General features: G+C 24.6%; 1 protein-coding gene across 1 annotated transcript in view; it reads left to right on the forward strand.

The window, feature by feature from the left end:
- Positions 1-1,305: 1,305 nt before the first annotated feature.
- LOC134835157 (homeobox protein homothorax-like) overlaps positions 1,306-26,905 on the forward strand; it is a 98,479-nt gene continuing 72,879 nt past the window's right edge. The window contains exons 1-2 of the mRNA XM_063850027.1: positions 1,306-1,312; positions 3,706-3,801. Of these exons, the coding sequence (XP_063706097.1) occupies positions 1,306-1,312; positions 3,706-3,801 (103 nt within the window). The remainder of the gene's footprint in view (positions 1,313-3,705; positions 3,802-26,905) is intronic.

Consider the following 26,905-nt stretch of genomic DNA (forward strand, 5'->3'; position numbering starts at 1 on the left):
AATAGAAAAAAAAATTAATAGACAAATATATTTTACTCATAAAATAAATTTAATTTAATTTTAAATAATTTTTTAATTTATTTTTATAATTTTTTTTTTTGTAATGTTTTGAATTGAAAAAAATATTTAAAATTATTAATTTAAAATATACAATAAAATTTATAAAAATAAAAAAATTTAAAAAATTATTATAAATAAGTTAATATTTTTTGTTTTTGAATTTTTTTCACAAATTTGTTTATTTTTATTTTTTTTTTTGAAATGAAAGTTTAAAATTTAAAAAAAAAAACGAAAAAAAATTAAAGTCTTAAGTTAATTAAAATTTTGAATTTTTTAAAAAAATATTTTCGAGTAAAAATTAAAAAATAAAATAAAGAAATTAAATTAAAAAAAATTGAGCCAAAAAATTTAAATGAATATTAAAAAATAATAATAAATGATTTAATTTAATAATTAAAAAAAAATAATTAAAAGTTGCTCTCCATATTTTATTAAAATTATTGTAAAACTAAAATTAAGATTTTTATTTTTTTTTTGTTTTTTTTAACTTTAAATTTCTATTTTAAATAAAAAAAATATGAATAAATCAAATATATGAAAAAATTCAAACCAAAAAAAAACATTAACTTTTCCAAAAAAAAAAAATAAAAAAAAATCACTCACCACGGAGACGACTAACAACAACAACGACCCCATCAAAAAAACACTCCCGAAAGAAAAAAATTGATGACAATTTTCCATTAATGCCTATATTTATAAGTGGAACATTTAATGGAGTTGTGACAATCTCGTCTCCGCTGTACATTTTCCACACACATGTATATTTTTGTTTTCATCGAGAGCACCGGGAACAACGACAAACACATCATTTTCGGCGTCATCGCAAATCACAAATGTTGAGTTTGTGTTTGTAAGCATCTCAATGTCCGTAGAGCACGTGACCGTCATAAATCACTGATTTAATGTTTTGTAAAATTGATTTTTATCAGTGCGCCGCCATACCCGCCGTACACGTCGAATGGATGCATGGTCCCTTGATTAGGTCATGAAAATCGGCTCGTTTTGTGGAAAATTATAACGACGAAAATCGATATTTTTAAAATATTCAAAAAAAAAAAGGCGATGGAAAAAAAGCCATTTTTATTTATTGCGATTGTACAAACACAGCGATGAATGCTCGCAAGACGAAACAATAGTAGTAATTATAATTTACGCGACGTGCATGCGAAAAAATTGTACAAGGAATGTAACTTGTTTGTTTGTAACGACGTCTCGTATGGCACTTTGAGCAAAATATTATTGGACATGACAGGTAACTCCCCGCGTACCTCCCACATACATGTGTGGCGTGCAAAAAGACGTATGCGCGCGATGATATATGTATTCTTGAATTCATCACAACAACATGGGCATCATCTGCGTCATTTTTATCGACAACGACGACATTCCACAATTTTTTTTCGAGTGCATTTTTCATGTGCTAAATTGTTTTTATCGCAATTTCGGGTCTAAAGATGGTCTGAAAATATTAAAAAAATTGTAAAAATTAATTTAAAATATGAATAATTAAAATTTTTTAAAAAATTATTAATTTAATTAATTAAAATTTTATTAATTTTATTTTAATTTTATTAATTTTTTTTTTTATTGATTTTATAAATTTTTTTTTATGGATTTTCTCTTATAAAATTTTTATTTTTTCATAGAATATTTTAATTTTAATTTTTTTAGTCAATATTATTTTATTTTTATTAAAAATGATTATTTAAAATTATTTATTATTTTTTTTAAATAATTTACTTTAATTTATTTTTTTTTCAAATTATTTTTTAAAAAATATTTCAAATGAAGAAAATATTTTTAATATAATTTTTTTTATTTTTATATAAAATTGATAAATTTTTTTTAAATAAATGAATCAATTGATTTAAATAAAAAATATTAAATAATTAAATTTGTAATAAAAATAAAATTAAATTAAATTTAATACAAATATTAATTAATTTTAATTTAAATTATTTTTATTTTTTATTAAAATAATTTTATTAAATTTGATAAAAATTTTATATTTAATTTTCTTATAAAATAAATTATTGGTAGCAAAAATATACCATAAAAAATATTTCTTGTTAATTCAAAATATTTTTTTTTTGATTGATACCTTCACGTGTTAATGATTACCGTTGCATGTATGGGTCACGCTTCTGTGTTGTGTGCCTAATAAAGTGCAATAAAATTTATTAGTTGTCTCTCACGAAGCGGAAGAAAATTCTCAGATAAAAAAAATATTTTTTGGTTTTGATTTATTTGCAGCCTTGAATTTTTTTTATTATCATCTTTTATTACTACGAGAGACGCGTTACACTTCCAAAAGTGAAACAAATTCCGACGTCGTACAAAAAGTTGGTCTGGGTGTAATAAATATAATTTTTGTGTGTCATCCCTTTTTCTTTATTTTCTTCCATATTATATTTTTTTTCCTGAGTTCAACTTCGTCGACACCGAAAATTTGTTTTTTTTTTGCGTACGCACGAAGTAATAACAGTAACAATAACAATAATAATATGGTTTTGACAACACAACACAAGAGAGTGCGGGGCATCATGAATAAAAAAATAGACGAGGAAAATTCCAAAATGATACACTTCTTCGTTTTTTTTCGCATATTTTTATGATATGAGCGCGCACATGTGATGGAAATGATTTGATGGTTATCAAGGGTATTCGTTACCTTTGTGAGCGGAGGAGGAATGAGAAGCGCGCAAGAAAGTAATTGGGAGGCATTATATTTATTTTTTTATGAATTTTTATTGCAAATAACATATTTAATATGAATGACATGATTTTCATCTTTTTTTTTGAGTACCTTTAAGAAATGAAAAAAGTTGAAATCGGTCTTTGTCTTTTGAAAATTTTTAATAAATCTCGCGTTGAGTTTATATTGGCTTTGGAGCCACAGGAGGTCCTCATTATTGAAATTTCTGTGCAAATTAGCTCTGCTCGAAGGCAAAATTATGATTATTGTTATTAACAAGGCAATAAAAGCCATAAAAATATTTACATTTTTAAATGTTAGGTTGGAACAATTTGGAAATATGTTTTAATTTTTTATTTTAAGAAATCTTAAAAAAATTAATTTAAATTTTTTTTTAAATAACTTAATACATTTAAGATTTTTTTTTTAATTATATTTTTAATTATTTTATTTAATAATTTTTTTTTTATTTTTTTATTTAAAAAATAAATTTTTAAATTATTTTCAAATTAATATTAAAAAAAAAATTATTTTAAAATTTACTTGAAATTTTTTGAATTGATTTGAGAATTTCATTAGATTTTGACAACTTTTGTTCATTTTTTTTTTCATTTTTTCATTATGAAAAAAAATGTGATATGAATTAGCGAAATGGCGATTTTCAAATTTTTAACCGTCAAAATTTGAATTGACTTTTTTGTTTAAAATTTTCAAAGTTTTAAATATTTTTTAATTTTTTCTAACACATTTTGGTAAATTTTAACTTTTATTCTAATTGACTCACGTAAAATGTTGAATTTTTTTAAAATAAATTATTCTAACCTCAAAATTTTTTTAAAAAATAAATTAATAAAAATTCGTTAAGATGAAATGCGAAATTTTTTGAACTTTAAATAAAATGAAATTTTAAAACAAATCAACTAATAAAATTTTTTCTTAAATATTTTCAGGTCGATGGTGTCGGAGAGACTGGAGTTCGCCCCCTGATCCGCGGGCAGTCGAACAATCTAGGCGAATTTACTCTTCTGTGTTCTTAGGTAGTCCAGGTAAGTCCATCTTCAATTACTTATTTTTTTGCATTACCATAATCCAACGACAACAATTATCTTCATATCTTACCATTTTCGCGACTAAAAATATTTGCACGTCTCGCGGTTCAGCTTTAAATCACTTTATCATACCATAAAATTACCCGGTGAAAGCCATATTCTGCTCCCCGCGAGTAAATTAAATGCTGTTACATATTTATTTGAATACCATCAAGTTATTTTCTCATGATATGATATGAGAGATGACACAAAAAAGGCTACCATATAAGTTGTTTGCATCGAGATTGGCAGAAAATAATATCAATGCCAATAATGGGTTTAATGACTATTTAGCCGCTATAGTAGATCAAACAATGTAGCTAATGATAAATTTTCATCTTAAATGAACTAAATAGTATCACAATTTTTAATTTGAAAAAGGAATAAAGCCAGATAATAATAATAAGATAAATTTATAAATGCGGCTTTGTAAGAAAAAAAAGCAAAAAAAAACGGAAAAAAACTTCTCGACCATCATCATTATTATTAATATGATATTAAAGACAAGACTGTCATTTTTCTGGTTGTTATTCTTCTGTTTTTATCCGTTTCGATTTTTTTCTGTGCTTTTTTCCTCAACTACTGGACATTTATTGTACTTATGTGATCAGCAAAAAGTGTGTGCATACAATGTTTTTTTTCTGCTTATTTATTATTTTGTTTTAATGTTCGCTGGAGGAAGGCAGAGGGAGAGAAAGAGAGCGAAAGCGAGCAAAACATATGAATAAACACAACAAAACTATAACGATATGTCTGCGCCTGTTTTGAAGGTATATAAATTACATGGTTATTATTGTGTGTGCAACTTTATCTCTCTGGCATGGCATCGCAAAGTAAGCAGAGATACAAAAAAAAAGTCCTAAATAAAAAAAATCTTATTATTATTACGATTATAAAGTATATTATTATTATTATTGTTGTTGTTGTTATTATTAAAGCAATATTAAACATGAGCAGAAATATATTTATTTAAAAAAATAAATGAAAAAAAAAACGCGGAGAGTAAAGAGATGAAACAAAACCTGTTGGCTCTGCTTCGTTTTGGATTAACTCAAATTCCTTTCAGTATGGGGCAAAAGCTAAAGGCAGAAATTGATGAAAAAATCGATACTTCGAAGATATGCAACGAAAAAAAAAATTATTTATATAAATTACTGAAAAAAAGTAATGAGATATTTTTTTTTCATCAAAAAATTTTTAAACGAATTTTTTAAATGAAAAAAAAAAAAAATCTCGTAGGTAGAAAAATTCTCCAGTTAAAAAAATCAGCATGACATGAGAATAAATTAGCTCTGTCGCGCGACGTCCTCATAATGCACTGAAAAAAAATTATTTAAAAAAATACACAAAAAAAATTGTATCACAAGGTGATATTGAGCACATGCCGACGGGACATCCATTTGCATTGGACAGATTGATCATTAATAAAAAAAATATTTTTTTTCGCAAAAAAAAAAAAAAAATTAAAAAAACCTGATTTACTTTTCAGCAGAAATTTTTTTGAAAAAATCGATAAAACTCAGATTTAATTCACCTTTAATTTGTGAGCCAAAATTTTGCCAATGATCATGAAAATTTGTTGATGATGGAAAATTAAAGGGATTAAAGTTGTTGACACACAAACAGCTTGTAGCTGGCTCCGTCGGTCGATTTTTCATGTGCCGAGGTACCCAGTAGTGATTCAGCATAAAATTTATCAATTTATCAAATTTTGCGTCACTCTCATTTTTTGATGTATTATTATCATAGTTATTTTATTCTAAAGTGGTGCTAGACATGATGATGATTATTATTATTGCTACACGCACTAAAAAGTACATTCACCGCGCGCTTCCTTGTTTATATTTACGTCGTCGCAACGCCGCGCCGGTGATGAGGATGACACCGCACCCCTCTTTGTGTTGTGTGTCCTCTGGATGTGTTATTTTTATTTATTTTCATTTTTTTTTTGAGCATTCTGTACGGAATATAGGGAAGGAACAGACACATAAAAGTGACGTCGACAATGAATTATTAGTGCTAATATATATTGTTATTATTTTTTTGCTTTAAAAACATCAACATCCTTGTTGATACTTGATGGGTTGTTGCGCTGTCAAATGAAAAATGATCCGATTGATGTGCCAAAAACACACATTTTTAAAGCCTTGTGACAAAGTTGACCCAAAACTGTCGCTTTAATTTTTTTATGATTTAAAAAAAAAGTTTTTCTAATTTAATGAAAGTTATCGAAAAATAAGATTAATTAGTTGAATCATTAAAATTGCAACAAAAGCTTTTTTTGTGCAAAAGCAAAACGTATATATCCAGCCTCAATTGGATTGGAGAAAAAGAATAAGATTTTTTTTTGTACATTTTGACATTCATGCACTTATGTACATATATGTACATGCAGCATCCATAGAAACATTCCAAAGGGCATCATCTTTTCAAGCGCGTCGTCGTCGTCAACATCATCGTCATCATCATACATGATAAATACGAAATAAAATCCAATCAGAATAGAATGCAATTGCTATATGTCATACATTTATAGATGTATGTCTTCTTACACGTACAGCCCGTACCTCTATATACACATATAGCCTATACGTGTATGGAAAAAAATCATACGTAAGAAAGAGACCTAATAAAAATAATACATGTACCCCATAAAGACAGAGATGATAAATATCGCTCTGCTTTTTTTTCCTCTGTGTACTTTTTCTGTACAGCTACGTGTATACGACATACACGTATATGTACAGAAAAAATACCATTGAGTTGTAGAAACCAGCTGTTTGAACAATAAAACTGAAAAATAACTACAAAAACAAACCATTTATATTGATAACTACTTCTCGAAATGTGTCTGTATGTCTGTCATGCTTTGTCGTACGTCACACATGTGTATCTATAGGCGTATGATACTTCATAACGTACGTACGTACAAACAAAAAGAGATGCAAAATCTATTAAACTCTATGAAATGGAAAGAGAAAGCTATAAAAGTAAGAAACTGTTATACTTGGCAAGTACGGGTAACTATGGAAACGCATGAAATGAACAATTCCCCTTACAATTTATTTTTTTGTATATGAAAGGCACACATGTAACGCTGGAGTATGCGCTTTATACAACCAAAAAATATTTTTTGCTCATTTCGAGAGTTATTTCGACGTAAAATGTTACAAAAAAGTCTTCCAAGCTCCGTCGGATGAATTTTTTTCGAAATCCGACGCATGAAATTTTTTAAAAACACGTTAATTGCTCCACACGGAGAAATTTCTGTCTGTTTAATTTTAATTTTTTTTTCTTTAAATATGTGTTTAATGTTAAAAAAAAAAACAGTTCCGATAGAGAAACTCTAATTTAACCAGACCAATTACCATTTCATTGAGCATGCATGCGATGATGGGCACAGAGGGAGGTCTAACTTTTACAAACGCACGATTTTCCGCATATACTTTAATATTTATTACATCGCGCCATCCATCCACAAACGAATAATTATTACCATTAGTACACATATTTAATTGGATTGATTAAAATATTCAAATGTTTTGCATTTAAATTAAAATATCAAAATACAATTAAAATATTTTTTTTTTCGTATTTAGAATTCGATTTTATTTTTTTTTCTTGTTGTCATTTTTCTCATACTTCAAGAGAGGAAAAAAAAATATAAACATAACATCATGATACAAATAAATGTCATGAAATGACAAGTCATTGCTTATGTTGTATTTTTCATACAATTTATATTATTTATTTATTACATGGAACAACGAGTAAACAATAAATGCTGCACTTTTTGAGGAGAAACAAAGAAATATGATGAAAAAAAAATTCTCATATATTTTTATGAAATTCATTGAATGGATGGCGGTCTCGCTTGCTTTAATGATGATAACTTTTCTGTCGATATAATATGATATGATAAGAAAAAAAAAATATATAAAATAAATAAATGAATAATTTCGAATTGATTCATAAAAGGGACCTCGATCCGTATGAGGTACGATATAAAAAAATGAAAAAAAAATCAATTTAATGCAGAAAGAGTTGCAATTCAAAAGAAAAAGCCGCCCAACCGTTTATGAATCGCTTCGTTTATAGAATTTTTGTAACAAATTATTATTATTATTATTAAAGCAGCAAGAAAAAAAATACAAGTTTAATTATTTTTTTCATTTAAAAATCATTTAAAAAATTTTATTTTATTTTATTTATTTTTTTATTAAATACTTACAAGCCAAAAACGGAAAAAATATAAATTCTCCCTTGAAGCAAAAAAAAAAAAAAAAAATACAAAACAAACTTTTACAACGAACGCCGTCCGTATATATCATTAAACGCCTGTCAAATCCAGAAATGTCTGATAATGACATCATATTGTACAAAAAAAAAAAAAAAAAATCTACGAGAATGAAAAAAAAAATTTTTTTTTTACGCGAGTTATTTTTTTTAACTTATTTTTTTTATTTCAAGGGTAAAAGTTGAAAAAAAAAAATAAAAAAAAAAAATTATTGCGGTTGAAAACGATAAATTTTCACCAAAAATAGTGATTGACATTCCATCAATCCAAGTTCATCCTAGACAAGTGACTTACTTTGAATTAAAAAAAAAATAAAAAAAAAATACGGTGACAGAATTACAAATAAACAACACACATAAACAACATTTGGATTTAAATAATTTACAAATTTGTCACACGAATTGCAAATTGCAATTTTATTCTCATAACGGCCACACTCGTACCATTATATTATTTTATTGCAAAAAGGCAATAAATAAATTGAACATTTTTTTTTTTCAATTTTTTTTTAGTCGACTCTTCGTCGTCGTCGATTTTTGTCGTTGTCGTCGTCGTCATAGAGCAGCAAAATAATATAATAACAATATTTAATAATATTAAAATTCAATAATATGATTCGTGCAAGTAATTCGCTGCTAACCGCGTGTTTTGAATTTGTTAATATTGTTTCGAAAAAAAAAAAAATAAATTTTCTGTTTTTTGAGAAGAGAGTTGCATGCGAATTGTGAAATAATAATATTATAAAATGAAATGAAATGAAGTGAAATATAAAATTGTTTATTTATTTTGCTGTATCTACATTTATTTCATGTGCAAACACCGAGCAAAAGGTGAATTTCAGCACGGCGCACTTTTCTAGTTAGTTTGGTATTTTATAACAACGTCACAGAGACGACATGCAGGTTGGAGTGCATTTTTTATTTGCATGTGTTTTTGAAAACTATACAAAATATGATTACACTTCTTCTTCTCCTCACACACAGGGCAAAAACTATTTAGCTAGAGTGTTTTCTGCCATGTGAAATTAAATGAATAAAAATTTAATCAGAAATAGGGTGATGCAAATTCTTTTGCGCCAAAGTTCAGAAATTCGCGAGACAGCCTTGTGAATTTTGTACCGCGTGATTATTTTCAGTATATTTCCAATTTAAATTCAAAAATAGTCTCGAGAATATTAACTTTACGTTTTTTTTTTCGTTTTATTTTATTTTATTTTATTTCATCAACGAGTGCGAGTAATAACTGATAAACTTGCATGTCTACCTCCAGTTCGGAGAGCGAATGTTTTTCCTTATTATTATTCCTTCGCATTACGAATGCATTAAAATTGCATTTTATTTCCCTCGCTTCACTTCAATTCATGGCTTGAGTGTTTGCTGCTGCTATCCTGATGGTTTTTTTTTTGAATTAAATAAAATGTGAGGTTTAAAGATTATTTTTTGTTGAAGGTTTGAGTTGAAAAAATTTTTTTAATAGATAAAATTTTTGATGTTTGAGAAATTTTTAATAAAATTTCAAATTTTAAGAGGATTTAAAATTATTTTTTTTTTTTAATTTTTTAATTAAATTTATATTTTTTAATTTTTATAAATATTTTTTTTTTGGCGGGAAAATTTAATTTTAATTTATTTAACGATATTTTTTTTGTTTTATTTTATTTAATAATTTTTTCTTTTATTTTATTGAAATTTTTATTTTATTAAAAAAAAAAATAAATTTCTCTTAAATTAACTTAAATTATTTCTGACAAAAATTTGAATATTTTTTATTTTTATTAACTTTTATTTAATTAAATTCAATTGTTTTAATTTTATAAAATTTTATTTAAAATAATTAATTAAAATAATTATTTTCAACATAAAAAATGTTTAACAATAATTTTAAAAAAAATGAATATTAATAAAATTTTTTCTTTATTTATATTCTAATTTCAAAACAAATTTTTAAATGTTTTTACTTCAGTTTTAAATATAATAAATTATTTTATTCAAAAATAAAATTTAAATAAATTAAAAATTAAATTAAATTTATATAATAAATTATTTATTTATAATTTTATTTTTATATTAAATATTTTAATTAAATTTAATTATTTATATTAAAATAATAATTATTAACAAAAAAAAAAAAAATATAAAAAAATTTAAAATCAAAAATTTTTCTATTAATTTATTTTTTTTTAAATTTTTATATTATTTAAAAAATATAAATAAAAAATTTATTAAATAAATTATTCATAGAAAAATTAATTTAAAATAAATTTTTTAATATTTTAAATTTAATTAAAATTTTACACAATTTTTTTTTCCTCGTTAGTGATTTTTTAAAACAAATATAATGAAAAAAAAATCTTAAAAAAATTAAACAAACAAAAGTTATTTTTGGGCAAGCCGCCATCATCGTCATCACCATCATCAACACATTTACTTACACATCAACGTGCAAAATGCAATATATCATAAACTTGTATGCGCCTAATTAAATTGATTAGACATGAATTATGAGCAAACACTTAATGAGTAATTTACACCCATGAAGACACGCAAAAAAAAAGTAACAAAGCAAGAACGAACGAGAGAGACACGATGATGACATGCCCATGTGTCGTCTTTCGGGTACACAAAAAAAAAATGGCACGCGATGTAAAAATAATAATTGTTCGTTACAGGATTCTTCGGTAGTGTGACATGAGAGGAGATATTAATTGCATCTGAAATTCGATCGGGTGTTGTAAAATTATGAATTTTTTGTGCGGTCCTCGAAATTTTTTTTTTTTTTTGCTCAAACGTGTCATGTTACGCAACGTAAATTACTATTCACGGCAAATTAGTCGCCAAGAATTTCGTGTTAAATATTTACAAATTTTCTAATTGTTCGTCGTGCAAGATTTATTGCTCGCTTGTAAGATTTTTCCTCGCAAAATTTCTCGGTAAATATTATAATAAATTAAAATCTCGTTGAAAAATTATTTTTTTTTGTTTTTCGCGAAAAATGAAGGAAATCGCGACTCATGTGTGCATTATTTATTAGCGACATTTTCTAAATCTTGAGTGATTTCTCCGGAATTCTCGAGTCCTGTCCGCAAATTTAATCGTGAAATAATCGCGCGTCGCATAATTAAAATATATCCCGCGCTAAATACAGACATCAAGATGAAAAATGTTGCATCCGTGTCAGGTCTAAACATTTGTACGACGACATTAAACATGACGTAAAATGAAAATTTTCATGCATCTTGTCTCATCGTTTATAAATAAATAAAAAAGTTACGTTTTTTTTTGTCTTCACACGAAAAGTGACACATTCAGGCAGCAACGGCAGCAGCTGATGACGACAAATAATAACAACACAGCGCAAAAAAAAATTAAAATATTAATTTTAACATGTAACGAGTGAGCTTAAGATTTATTTTCATGTCATTTTAATCACAATATTTACGTCTCACGCGTAATTACAAGAAAATTTCATTCATCATTCGTGCTGCGATGATAAATTTCGTTTAAAAATTCAACATTTTTTTTTTGTGTTTTAAACTGGAGAAATGACGCGTCAAGGGCATTAAATTGTATCGTTCGAATTATCTCTAATTGTGTGTCTGGTCAATTGTTGGTTTCTACAATTCGATTACATTCGTATAAATATTTTTTTAATTGTTATTATTTTCTGTTATAGTCAGTTATTAGACATGTGTTGTGAAGATTTTGTGTTTCTCAGTAAAAAATAAAAAAAAATTTTTTTTTAATTAATTAAAAAATTTGAATTAAAATTATTTAAAAATTTCAATTAAAATAAATTAAAAAAATTAATTAATTTAATTTAAATTTTAATTTAATAAATTTATTTTTTTTTTAATTTGAACATTAATCTAAAAATTAAAAAAATAAATAAATAATTAAATTAAAAATTTAAAATAAATAAATAATAAAATTAAATAAAAAATCATTTAAAAAATATTTTTTTTTAAAAAAAATTAAATAAATTTTTTCAAGTTTGAAAAAAAAATAATAATAAATTCAATAAAAATTTTTAATAATAATTTTCTATTAATTCAATTAATATTTAAATAATTTTTTTAAATTTATAATAATTAATTTTTTTAATTAATTTTTAATAATTTCATTAATTTATTTTAAAATTTTATTTTTAATTTTTTCATAAAATAATGAAAAATTTTAATTAATTATTTTTAAAAAAAATATTTAATTGATAAAATTTTATTATTTTTAATAAAAAATAAAAAAAAATTAACCAATAAAAAATTAATAATTTTAAAAAATGTATTTTTTCATTTTTTGTATAAAATGATAAATCATTAAAAATTAAAAAAAAATAAATTTCTTAATTTATTTATTTTTTAAAAATAAATTTTTTATTAAAAAAAATAATTTTTTATTTAATTTTATGTATCTTTAAATTTTATTAGAAAATAAATAATAAATTAAAAAAAATAAATTTAATTTATTTAAATTAAAAAAAATAAACAAATTTAAATTTAAATGAATTAAGTTTTTTAAATTAATTTTTTAATTTTTTTTTTTTTAATAAATAATATAAAAGTAAAATAAAATAAAATAAAATAAATAAAATTTTTTATTAAAAAATTAAAAAAATATTTAATTTAAAATTTAAAAAAAAAAAATCACTTCGAAACACATTTCCATCACAATCCCACATAAAAAGACAGACACTCACCATTTACATCAACGCAGCAATTAAAAAATTTTCATTTCAATCATTAAATGGAACACTACTGAACTGATAACAAAATTTATGGGGTAACAATCACTTTTCCAGTCAATTATGAACATTCACATTAAAATGCATCTTCCTCCATAAGAACTTTCAAAACCCCGAGACAGACGCATAAATCTTGAATTAAATCATGTGAGAATGAATTAAAACACCAAAAATAAAAAATCCCAGATAATCACTTGAATCATTATCGCGATTATTGTGCCTTGCCAGATAAGCCTGCCAAATTTGCGACTGCATAAATTTCTTGCAAAGGCATGCAAATTATTTATTTTTGGCAAATTTTGTTTTTTTTTTATCACTCGCGCGATGCAAAAAAGGTCTTTAAAACAGTTGCACAGAAAATTAAGCAACATTTATCCGATAAATTATGTGAGTTTTTGATGATTTTAGCGTTTTATTGCCGCGATTTCATAATAACTGCCACATAATCGAACAAAAGAATCAAGAAACATAAATCATTGTAACTTGTTATTATGTGTTAGAGACTCTCTTTGGACTTGGAGATAAACAAGTGAGCAACACAAAAAAAAATAATAGGCACGATTATCCACTTTTCTATCTTTTTTTTTCTTCAGTGGTCGACGAGAGACCTTCTCATTTTAAAAACTGATCTAATTACATCTCGAGTTATTTTTTTTTGCTTCATGTCTGTTGCTGGCGATATATTATTACACATTACGTCGTCGCGTCTTCGAGTAAAATTAACTCAATTTAGATCGAAATCCAATTCCGTTCCCTATTATTTTTATTTTTTTTTTATTGCTGTGTAAGCGACTTTTAACAGTTTTCTGATTTATCTCGAGACGAACGTAATAATTTTGAAAAAAGTTCATGTTCCGCCTTTATCTCGACTTGCGAGGAGAATTTCTTCGGAACATAAATAATGAGCGATTGGTCAAATGCTGGGCTAGATTTTCCTTTTGTCACGACGACGACAGACAAAAGCGCTCTTCACAGGAGGTATTTTTTTTATGTGTTTCAACAAAATGCATTGACCTTTGTTGTTTGCAAAGAAAAAGTAACAAACAAGAAGAAAAAAGCTAAACAACAACAACAAAAAAGAAAACCGCAAAAAAAGTCTCTCTATCCGCATGTTTTTATTATGATTGATGATCAATCAATTCATGTTTCATTTCATTTTTTGCTCTAAAGCATTTTTTTTAAAAGGATCACGGAAAATTATTATTGAGACGACGTCGTCGAGTCAAATGTCAGACACACACACACAAAATACCGACAAGACATTAAAATAAATAGACAAAAATCAATAAATTTTATGTTAATTAAATTGAACAAAAGGTCTCTCTCTCTCTTTAAAATATTGTGGGAAAAATATTTGCAACGACAATAAATCTCATTTTTGGTCAATTTTTTTTTTCGTTTGTCGTTTATGAGTGCAGAACAGAGAGAACAAACAGAACAAAGTGTGCCACTTGCTAATAAATTAGTTGGTTCGGACATAAGTGAGACACGACACACATCTTTTTTGTGAGTCATAAATAATTCGCGCTATCATTAAATGTCAAAATATTTGTTTGTTTTTGTCGTGGAAGTTGATTGAATATTCATGGGAGTTCAATGACTTTATTAGTTTGGTGAAATTAAAAGGGATTTTTTAATTAATATTAATGTTAATAAATAAAAAAAAATATTTTATTTAATTAAATTTTTATTATTTTTAAATAAAATTATTTAAATTTTTTAAATTATCATTTTTTTATTTTTTTTTATTAAAAATAATTTAATTAATTTTATTTTATTTTAATTTAAAAAATTTATTTAAATTTTTTTTTTTTTGAATTTATATAAAAAAAAAAAATATTTTGAATTTTTTTTTAAATAAATTTAATTAATTTTATTTTATTTGTTAAAATAATTTTTTAAAAATTATTAATTTTATTTAAATTTTTTTTTCTTTTTTTTTTTTAAAATAAAATTATTATAATTTTTTAAATGAATTGAATAATTTTTATGGAATTTAAATTAAAAAGTTAAAAATTAAATAAATTATTATTAATTAAAATTAAAAAATTTTTAATGGAATTAAATTCAAAAATTAAAGTTTCAATAATTTATTTGAATTTTTTTTTTAATAAATTTATATTTTTTAATTAAAAATAATTTATTGGAATTTTTTTTAATATAAATTATTTTTTTTAATTTTTTTTATAAATTTTTTTATTTTATGAAAAATTTCAATTTGAATTAAATAAAAATATAAATAAAATTAATTAAAATTTATTTTAAAATTATTTAAAATTAAATTAAAATTAAATTATAATTTTTTATTAAATATTATTTTTAATTAATTAAAACATTTTTTAAATATACATTTTTTTTAAAAAAAAATATTTTGATTCTAAATTAAATTTTTAAAATTAAATAATTTATTTTTTTTTAAAGAAATAATTAAAAAAAATACAAAAAATTATTTTGTATGATTTTTATCACAAGAAATTTTTTTAAAACTCGAAATTGTTTAAAAATTAAAATTTTAAAAAATTATTTTAAATAATTTAATAATTTTTCTTTAAAATATTCGCAGAGAAATTCAAATGACCGAATAATTAAACACAAATCCACCCGAAAATTATACAAAATAATATTTTACGACCAATAAGATTATTGTTATTATTAGCAATATTCACTGTTTTATGGGACAATATCTTCCATACAGTCACACAGTCACACACATTGCCCCATAATACGCCATTTAATGACCTGTCTCGTTTCATGTCATCATTTACTGCGGTGTACTTGTTGGTACTTATTTCCAGCGAAATTATTGTTCGTGCGGCGCACGCTAGATTTATGCACTTTAATGAGCCTTAATTATTATTTATTGTTAATTGAATTTGAAGATTTTCGCTTTTTCTTCTCCGTCTTCTTGCATGCGAATTTGTGCCGTACTCGATAATAATCTCTCTTAAATTGCGATATTTACGATTTTCTTCTGATATTCGCTAATTTCCTCTTTTGTAACATGTCGTAATTTTTGTCATTTTTTTCTGTGACAATTTAAATTAACAAAAAAAAAAGTTTCTCGTGAAGAAGACGAGAAAAAAAAGAGAGACATCGATTCTCTTTCAAGTTGTGCGCCATGTCATGTTTTTATTCATTTTTTGTGTGCGCTGTGATGCTGAGACAATACAATGCACCAAAAAAGCAAGAAAAAAAGTCGAGAGAAACAACAAAAAGTAACATCCAACAATAAACGAGTCAATTTAATGCCCACTTTTAATGCACTCTCGAACATGAAGGAAACACAATTTTACGACGTTGTACAAGGAAAAAAGGTACAAAAGTTGCGGTTGAGCCCTTGCACGACAGATATGGAGCAAGCTGTACCAATTAGACGTGAATTTCAAATGTTTTCTTAATAATAAATAAATAAATAATTGATTTTAATATAAATGTTCGTCGTCTCGTCCGGCAAAATGAAGAGAGATATGGAGATAGCAGAGAGAGAGTGGCGGCATGTTAAAAGACTTGCACAACATTGTAGAGCAAAAAAAATGTATCAGAAGCAGAACAACGAAGAAACAATTAATCGAGCAGCTACTATTACATTGCTAAATACAATCAGTTAAGCATGAATAATGCAAGCGCAGGGCAGGGATGGGTTAATTTTTTTTTTAAATTAAAAAAAATTATAAAAATATTTTAAAAATTTTGAATTTAATGCAAAAATATTTTAAGTTAAAAAAAAAAATTTTTGACTTAAGCTTGAATAAAAATAATTTTATTTTAATTATTTGACTTAATTTACATTTTTTTTGAAACATATAAAAAAAAATATTTTAAATTAAAAGAAATTAATTTATCTATTTGTTTGTTTTTTTTTATTTTATTTATTATTTAATTATTTTTTTAAAATTAATTTATTAATATTTTATTTAATTTTTTTTTATTTTTTTTTTAGAATATTTTATTTAAATTAAATTTTATATGCTTTTAATTTAAAAAAAAATATTAAAAATTATTTGAAAACTGTTTCAAATTTAAAAATAAAATTTTAATGTTTAAAAAGTCTAAAATGTTTGATTTATTTCAAGCTAAAGATTTTTTTATTTTTTTTTTTTACCAAATTTTAAGAAATAATTATTTTTTCTGAAAATTTGGTCAAAAAGCCAAAATTTTTATTTTATTTATTTTTTTTTAAATCAAAATATGAGAAAAAATATTTTATTAAAAAAAATTACATAAATTAAAAAAAAAAAAAATTAAACAATAAATAAAAATAAAAAAAACAATCAAATAAAAAAATTAATTAATTTTTTAAATAAAAATGTTTTTTTTAATTTTTTAAAAAATAAAAAAAAAAATAAATTAATGAAAAAATATTAATTAAAAATATTATTTTTCTTTTACTAAAAATTAAATTTAAATTTTTAAAATTAATTTTCATAAATGAATTTATTTTTTTTTATTTCATAAAATTTTTTTACCTTTTTTGAACAATTTCACTCCATCAAATCCCAAATAATTCCGTCACTGCACTGCACAAGGAAACAGAACCGTTAAATATTAATTTCGTTCTGTAAACGCATTTTCATTTAATTTTGACGAGATCCGTTTGTTTGTTCGTTGTCCATATATTTTCACTGACATGCCATAATTGGAAATTAATCAAATGCATGCGTAATTAGTGAAATTTTACCCCGAAAATCCCTCAAACATCGACATGATGTTGAAATGATAAGAGACGGAGATGGAAGTCGTCCATTTACAAAGCGCATGTAGGCGTAAACATTTAATTTTGCTTGTATCGACATTCGTTTTTTTTCCTCAATGGCATCAAACTACAAGACGCACAAATGCTTCCTCTTCTTCTCTGCTCTAAAACGCATACGCGAAAAATTAAAAAATGCAAGAAAAGAATATGCGCGCAACAAAAAGATAATTATTTCACTACAAATTAAATTGAATGTCGACCATCATCATCATGAGAGTTGTTATTATTTCCTTGCCTCGTAGCTTGCGAAATGCAGAGTGCAGCAAGAAAGCGAAAAATAAGATGAAGAAGAACAAAAAAAAAGAAGATTTGCGTACCATCGTTTCGTATATTAAATGGTTATTATTATGATTATTGCTACAGTGCATGCATGTTAAATTATATTTTTTTCTTGTTTTCTTGCATTTTTCTCTTTTTTTTATTTAAACGTATTTAATTTCAAAAAAAAAAAATGAAATAAAAGAATAAGGTGTATCTCAACGCACACCCGAGAGATGCGAGTGCGTGGGATTAATCATTATTGTTAAATTAGCAAGAGCAAGAAAAAATAATATTAAAAAAAAAATAAAATTATATTCAAGTGCTTGCTTGATTAGGCTTATAAGCATACCTACTTATCGCTAGAAGGTTTATGGAAATGAGCGGTCAATCACTGACTGTTTCACTGTTGGTTGCTAAAAAATAAATAAAAGTATAATAATGTGCTCGAAATATTTTTTCATTTGAAATTTGTTTGAAAATTATTTTTTTTATTTAAAAAATTTAAAATTTTTAATTATAAATTTAAATTTTGAAATTTAAAAAAAAATTAAATTTTTTTTTTAAATTCTTTTAAAGTAATTAATTATTTTAAAATAAAATTATTAAAATTTATTTTTTGAAAACTTTGAAAATTTTTTATTATTTTTTTTAAAATTAAAATTAAATTTTATTAAAAATTAATAATTAAAATTTTTTTATTGATTAATTTATTTTTTTTTTTAAAATTTAATTAATTTTTTAAATGAAATTTTAATTTTTAATTAAAATATTTAAAAAAATTTAAAAAAATAATTTTTTTTTAAAAAAATAATTTTAAAATTTAAATATTTTAAAAAATTTGTAAACATTTAAATTTTATGTTTATTAAAAAATTAATATAAATTTTTATTTTTAATTTTAATTAATTTTTTAACTTTTAATTTATTATTTTATTTTTATTGAACAATATTTTATGTTTAAAAAAAATATTTTAATAAAATAATAATTTTATTTTAAAATTTATTAATTAAAATTAATTGATTTGTATTAAATAAAATTATTTAAAAATATTTCTCAATTAAAAATATTTAAAAGTTCAGATTTTCGTGCAAATTTAAAAAATTCTCAAAATAATACATTTTTTTTAAATATTTTTTTTTCATCCAAACCAGATGCTTCCCTCTTCCATTCCCATAATTTTCCCGTAAAATACTAAAAAATATATTATTACGATTATTATGAAGAAATAAGACTGCATGCGCATAGCAAAATGCATCGCATCGTTGAATAAATAATAAAAATAATAATAAACAAAAATGCCAATTTAGCACTTCTTTATAAATAAATAGGTATATAAAGTATACACAATGAAAATAAAATATACTTTTTTGCATGGCGGAACCATTTTTGTCTGTTTAATGTTGGAAATTTTCATTACCTTAACAAAACATTAATAAAATGTATTTTTTTTTTTGCTATTTTCGCACAAATTTTGCCATTAAAAATTATAATGTTCCTAAAAGTTTTTTAATAGTTGTCACAAAAAAAAAAAAAATAAAAAAGTTGGTAATAAAAAATAAGAAATTTTACTACTTAGAAAAAAATTTTATTTAAAAAAATTAACAAACAATGATTTTTTTTCAACATAAAGCGAAATGATGGGTGATTCGAGATAATTAATTATTTAACCTGATTTAATTTAATTTTTCTTTAAACAAAGCCTTTTTAGTTGCGAGAATTAATCTTCATCATCACCTAACTGGAAATCAGCTAATCTTGATATATTTATCCGATGTTAGATCATTTTATATGCAAATATCGTGTGTTAATTGTTTCTCTCATTATTCACTTAAAAAATAAACAATAATTATATTGTCTTGAACTATTGTTGTTGAACTGTGTTGTCTTTATTATTCGCGCACTTAATTATTCGCTCCAAGAATGCGAACAATCCGGAAGTCTTTAAATTAATCGGCATCGCCGTAATAACGGGTCTGCTATATAATTTCACAATTTTTATTTTTTCTGCCAGAATTCGCAACAGAAAAAATTATTTTTTGCTCTTAACTTGGAGTGGAGAGGAGCCTAAACATCAAAAATACATTTAAGACCTATTTTACTTGAAGAAGGCAACTCAATAAAATGACAGAATTTACGAGCATTCGATTTCTATCCATACTGCTTTTCGCGCAGGAAAGATAGAGAAGGACAAGTTAATGCAAAAATGTTCATTTAAAATAATAATATTAATATAAAATACTGAACGACTTGTTAAAAGTAATATTAAATGACAATATTTTAGATAATAATACTGATTTAAGTGACATTTTGCGATATTTTGCTAGACAAACTTAGGCACCTAAATACTTACTTACTCGAAGCTGTGAGAAAATTATTTTTTTTTAAAATTGTTTCGTTAAAAAGACGTTTCAACGAAAAGTAAAAAAATGATTTTTTTTTGAGCGTGACCAAATTTTCATGCCAATTTCCTGTGGCTGCTAAAAACTTAATTATATGCAAATTTTTGTGCACATTTGCATAATTTATTCATGAATCGCATCATCGAAAGGAAATTGTATTAACACGAAACAATCATTACATTTTTACATTTGTAACGAATTTTTAATTTTTTTTTGGTTGGTTTTCAATTGAAGAAGTTTCTTTGAATTTTTTGTTACTCAATAATTTCTTGGTTTAAAAATTATTGAATTTTTGTAACAAACTTTGAAACGCTTTAACTTAAATTTCTGCTCTTCAAATCTCTTAAAGGTTTATTTCAAATTATTAAAAAAATATTTTAGAAGGTTTATGAGGAGAAAAAAGTAAAAAAAGACGAAAAAATTAATTAAAAATTAAGAAAATATGAAATGATGTTCATTGCATATTTAAGGGGTTCATATTTAACTCCTTAAGATATGCAATGAACATCAAATCATATTTTCTTAATTTTTCGAGGGCTCAAAAGTCTTTTTTTACTTTTTTCTTCTCAGAAACCTTCTGGTTGATATTCTGAACCTTTTTGAATAAACCTTTAAGTGATTTGAAGAACAAATTTCAAGTTAAAGCGTTACAAAGTTCGTATAGACTTAGGCTCTTTAAAGAGCTTAAGTTGAATTTTTAAAAAATATTTTTTAAAATCATAAAATCAACTTTTTAGATCTTAAACTTAATTTTTAAAGAAAATTTAAAGATCTCTTAGAGGAAAATTTTTACTCTTAAAGAACAATTTTGGCAGTAAAAGTCAATAAAAATGTTCAAACTCCCATTTGAGGAGTAAAATTCATCAAATTTTTAACTCAAGAGTAACTTTTCAACCACTCGACTCTTGAAAGTCCTCTTAACTCAAGAGTATCTCAACTTACAATAGACCCAACCAACATATCAATGATCAAATTCACTCCTTCATGTGATAAAGAAAGACCCGTTTTCCGAGATTAACGACATCTTGTCACACATCAACTTTCGTTCGTATCGTATATACCGAAAAGGAGACAGATGACATATTTTTGCGTTACGTTGCATATTATTACATTATTATCTCTTTTCTCAAAATATTCTGCTGCAGAAGAAAGACATAAATTTGATAACCTTTTACTGCATAACGCATAGAGAGGCGGAGAGGATCATAAACCTCAACAGCAACAAGGCAACACAGAAACAACTAACTTGCATAAAATAACACAAAGTAACCAACAATGTGTTTCTCTCTCCTCGCAAGTGATTATGTATCTTTGTTCATATTGCGTCGTCGTATCTCTCATGTGAAATGCAGAAATATGGTTAGTTAGGTGTTAAGTGAACTTCCTGGTTATAATAAATCAAATTGATAATGGTTTATTATTTGCTTACACAAGCTAACTCTTGGCAGGCAGGCAGCAACCCGACTCTCGTCTTTGGGTCATGTTTCTCCCTCGTGGCATGCGTTTGTGGTCATTGTCGTGAAAGTTATTAATTATCGTTGAAGCAGATCGTTAAGCCATGCGATGCAATAAAACGAACCAATTATCACCTGTTTGGGCTTGATGTCGACAAAAAAAAAACAAACTTTATTGGTCCAATAAAAAAATGGCAATCAACTACTTAACAGTGATGGTCTACACACCACACGAATCAACATCCATCATTTTAGTGTATCATCATCGTAAAATTGATTGACACACGCTATTTACACGTTGTCTGACTCGTTTGAATGATGAATATGTCAGAAAGTCGCCAAAACATTTGCTCACTTTTTTATTGTTATTATTATTTTGATTATCATCTTCTTCTTCTCCATTCATCTCGAGTTTGTTTTGTGTAAATCCTTTCGACACAAAAAGAGCCCCTAATTTGACTGAAAACAGTGACACGAGAATTTTACGACTTTTTTACGATCGAGAAGAGTTTAACTCGACAAGAGGAAGGAGGGAGGAACAACAAAAAGGATCACCTGTTGCTGTCTATCATGGATGCTTTTGTGATAAATGTTTTACGACGATGATTACTTAAAGAGACCAATTTTGGAGATACTGAAAACAATTTTCATGATGAGCGAGTTTACGACCAAATAAAAATAGAATGAAGAGATTACGAGGTTAACGGGAAAGAGACTTGGTTTGTGAAAGGCGACGAAACATGAAATGAACCGAAAATTTCTTATTGAGAGATTTTGAAGAAATGAACTGCTTTTGAAGAGTTAAGAATTTTCAAGAGCTGAAAATGTTCAAGAGCTAAAAAAGTTCAAGAGCTGAAAATGTTCAAGAGCTGAAAATGTTCAAGAGCTGAAAAAGTTCAAGAGCTGAAAATGTTCAAGAGCTGAAAATGTTCAAGAGCTGAAAATGTTCAAGAGCTGAAAATGTTCAAGAGCTGAAAACTTTCAAGAGCTGAAAATGTTCAAGAGCTAAAAAAATTCAAGAGCTGAAAAAGTTCAAGAGCTGAAAATGTTCAAGAGCTGAAAATGTTCAAAAGCTGAAAATGTTCAAGAGCTAAAAAAATTCAAGAGCTGAAAATGTTCAAGAGCTAAAAAAGTTTCAAGAGCTGAAAATGTTCAAGAGCTGAAAATGTTCAAGAGCTGAAAATGTTCAAGAGCTGAAAATGTTCAAGAGCTAAAAATGTTCAAGAGCTGAAAAAGTTCAAGAGCTGAAAATGTTCAAGAGCTGAAAATGTTCAAGAGCTAAAAAGGTTCAAAAGCTGAAAATGTTCAAGAGCTGAAAATGTTCAAGAGCTGAAAATGTTCAAGAGCTGAAAAGTTTCAAGAGCTGAAAATGTTCAAGAGCTGAAAATGTTCAAGAGCTGAAAATGTTCAAGAGCTAAAAAAAAGTTTAAGAGCTGAAAATGTTCAAGAGCTGAAAATGTTCAAGAGCTGAAAATGTTCAAGAGCTGAAAATGTTCAAGAGCTGAAAATGTTCAAGATCTGAAAATGTTCAAGAGCTGAAAAGTTTCTTTCAAGAGCTGAGAGTTTTAAAAGCTGAAAAAAATATTCCTTAGCTTCAAAAAATATTTCTTAAACACTTAACATGCCTTCCAGCAATTTCTCAGTTCAATTTTTCATCAAACATTTTTTTTTTGTCAACTACTGGTTTCCTTCATTGTCTCCATGCGATGTGACTCTTGACTGCCGCTTAGCTCACCCATCGTAATACAATTATTAACGTCATTATTCATACGCTTTCCTCTTTAGTTGTCGCTTGTTCTTCCTTCTGGTTAACGTTGTAACCCATAAATTTTATTGTCTTCTCTCGGTGTGTGCGTCTGTAATACAGCGAAATAATCAACATAACAATGTCTTTGCAGATATCCAACAGAGTTATCTAAGATGACATTTGTTGATTGTGTGTTGTACTTCTGTTTCTCTTTTAAATATTTTATACTTTTTATTATTTTTTTTTCTCGGTTACTTTTGGCTTGAACAATAATCAGCTTAATACGGTAGCCTCGAGAATGCACTTTATGTCAATCAAATTTAAGACTAACATCATGAAGTTGCTCTCTGGATGGACTTTAATGCCGTGCAATATCAAGATTTTTATTTTAATTCTCGTTTTTAATTAAAAATAAATTTTAAATAATAATTATTTAGACCACTAACTGGCAGTAATTTGAAGCAAAAAAAAATAGATTACCTTTTTTTTCGTTAATTACTTCAAAGGAAACGAAGAAGAATCAAGAAATACAGAAAAAAATGACTGACCAACGATTCTCGTTTTGAATTTTAAATTAAATTATATTTAGATTTTTTTGTCCATTTAAAATTTATAAACAAACGAGAACAGGTTCCATTTGAAAAAAAAAACTGAAATAATTTAAGAGATGCCTCTATTTTGATAATATTGTGTGTAAAATACCTGTTTACTACATTTTTAACATTTTTTATTTTTTTAAAATGATCACGATACAAATCAAATTTGAAATTATGAATATTTATGTCGGGCAAGTTATAATTCAAAAATTATTCATATTTTTACCGCATGAGTCTCGGATTTTTATTTTCCAAGCAGATAAGAGATCAGTTTATTGAAATTAAATTAAAATGCAATAAAAATTTGGAGGCTCTCTCATCAAATGACGATTAAAAAGTTAAATGCGTAACTAAAATAAAAAAATATTTTTTGTTTGATATCTTTCGACGATCTCCCACAGTTTTTGCCTATTAATTGCGGTTTAATTGTTAATTCGTGTTTTAAAACACTTTCATAGTGGCAGGCAATAAAGTCATGGATTTACTGCCCTTTCACCTGCGTTAAAAGCTTTTAATTTGTGCGCAAATGTTTTAATGTGTATTTGGAGCAAAATGTATCAAATTACGATATATGCAATAAATTGTGAGATTTGTCAGGTTTTTACTACTGTTTACGCTATTTTGAGTGACTCAGTTGTTTTTGTAATAAAATTGATAAAAAAATATTAAAAATGTCGAATAATAATAAAAAAAAATGTTTAAAAAAATTAATGGAGTATTTTTTATATCATTTAATTAATTATTTAAATTAATTCAAAAATTATAATAAATTAATTAAAAAAAAAAATAATAAAATAAAATAAAATTAAAAATTAAGTTAAATTAAATTAAATAATTAAATAAATAAAAAAGTATTAAATATTATAAATAAAATTAAAATTCTTCAAATTGAACAAAAAATACGAAAATTTTATTTGAATGTCAATTTATTTAATTTTTTTTTATTTTATTATTTTATTTTATATTATATTTTATTTATTTATTTATTTAATTATTTATTTAATTATTTATTTATTTATTTTATTTTATTTTTAATTAAATATAATATTTTAATAATGAAAATAATTTAATTGAAATATTAATAAAATTTTAAAAAAATAAATTAAATTTAAAATTAAAAAATAAATTTAAATTAAATAAATAAAAAAATTCTTAATATTTTTATTTATTTATTTTAATTTTTTTATTATTTATTTTTATTTATTTATTTTTTTTTTATTTAATTTTTTTTTTAATTTAAAATAAATATTTAAAAATCGTTAAAATACATTTTATCAAAAAGTTTATTTAATTTAATGTTAAAAATATTTTAAAAGCACCTGTTTCTAATATATACCGAATTAAATAAAATTTAAAAAAATCAACAAAAATTGTTAAAATGTAACAAAAAAAATCAAGTTGAATGCACTTTTACCAAAAAAAAATCTTTTCCTGTTTCTCCATAATAATTTAATTTTTTTCATGTTATTTTTTCGTTTTTTAATTTTCTCCCAAACGAACCTTGTACAAACCTTCAACTCCATCACCGAACATTTTATTATTGTTATTATTATTTAATCATTTAATCGTTCCCTGTTCAATTCAGTTTAGTTCATCATCATCGTGCCTTACAATCGAGGGCATATTTCGCCATTTTTTCTCTCTCGCTCATTCGTTCACTCTGGCTCAATTACTTGCATATGTAATAATACATAATTACAGAGTTTTACATTTATTTTTGCAATCTTGTTACAAAAACTCTTTATTTTTTTTTCTTTTTGGTTCGTAACATTATTATTATTTTTTTTTTGCAAGAACGCGAAGAACGGAAAACGATTAACTCGAAAAAAAGCCTAAAGTATGAATATTCCGCCATTTTAATGGGTTTTGGAATGGCTTTTGGAACAGCTGATGGTTTTAGTTTCATTCAAAACGAACCAGAAAAAAATACCATCATAAACTAACATTGTATCAGATAATATCCAATTTCTTTCGTTTTTTTTCTCTTCTCCGTTTTTATTTCAAGAAATTTATTTAATTTTGATCAGTTAATATCGTAATTTAGGTGATTGTTGACCAAAAAAGTGCTTGAGTTATGGCGGAGATTAAATATCAAATATTTTTCTTCTTTACAAAAATAACTGAAGAACGAGTTTTATTTAAAAATACATTTTTTTTTTGTTATAAAAGGGAACACCTACCTATATGATGTGTGTCTCCCTCGAAGTCGTCTCGTGGCTTAAATCAAAAAAACAAAAAAAAACTGCTTTTTCGATACGATCTTGAGACGACAAACGTCATTGTTTCTCGATATTTTTCGCTTTCGTTGTTTATTTGTTTGTTATTCGCCAAAAAAAAAAAATTTATCCCGAAATTTCAGATGAATATCGCATGATGGATATTGTCTACTTTCGGCGCGGCGAGATTTTTCCCGGAATTGTCATCATTATTCGGGCAAATGTTCGAAAAAGTCTATTGTTCAAATTTTTACGAAGAAATCATTTGAATTTGAATTTTGTCCCTTCGGAGAGTTTATTGGCATTAACACGCATTAAATGCCAAACGTTAATATTTTAATATGTTGTTCAAACAGAAATCTGATCTATCTATGAGTAAACATCAACATCCCTCATTGCGCACTGATTTATGCTGAATTTTAATAAGTTAAGGGGTTCTAATCTTATCTGGCGTTTCATGAACATGAAAATTTTTGGGAAAAATTGAAAGTTGTCGTTGGAAGAAACGATTAATGTTGATATCGGGTTTTAAAATTTAAACGTAGACATTTTGAATTGTGCACTGGGACAAATTTTTAAATGTTAATTGGGTTAAAAATTTT

This window comes from Culicoides brevitarsis, chromosome 3, assembly GCF_036172545.1.
Source record: "Culicoides brevitarsis isolate CSIRO-B50_1 chromosome 3, AGI_CSIRO_Cbre_v1, whole genome shotgun sequence".
Classification (NCBI taxonomy): domain Eukaryota; kingdom Metazoa; phylum Arthropoda; class Insecta; order Diptera; family Ceratopogonidae; genus Culicoides; species Culicoides brevitarsis.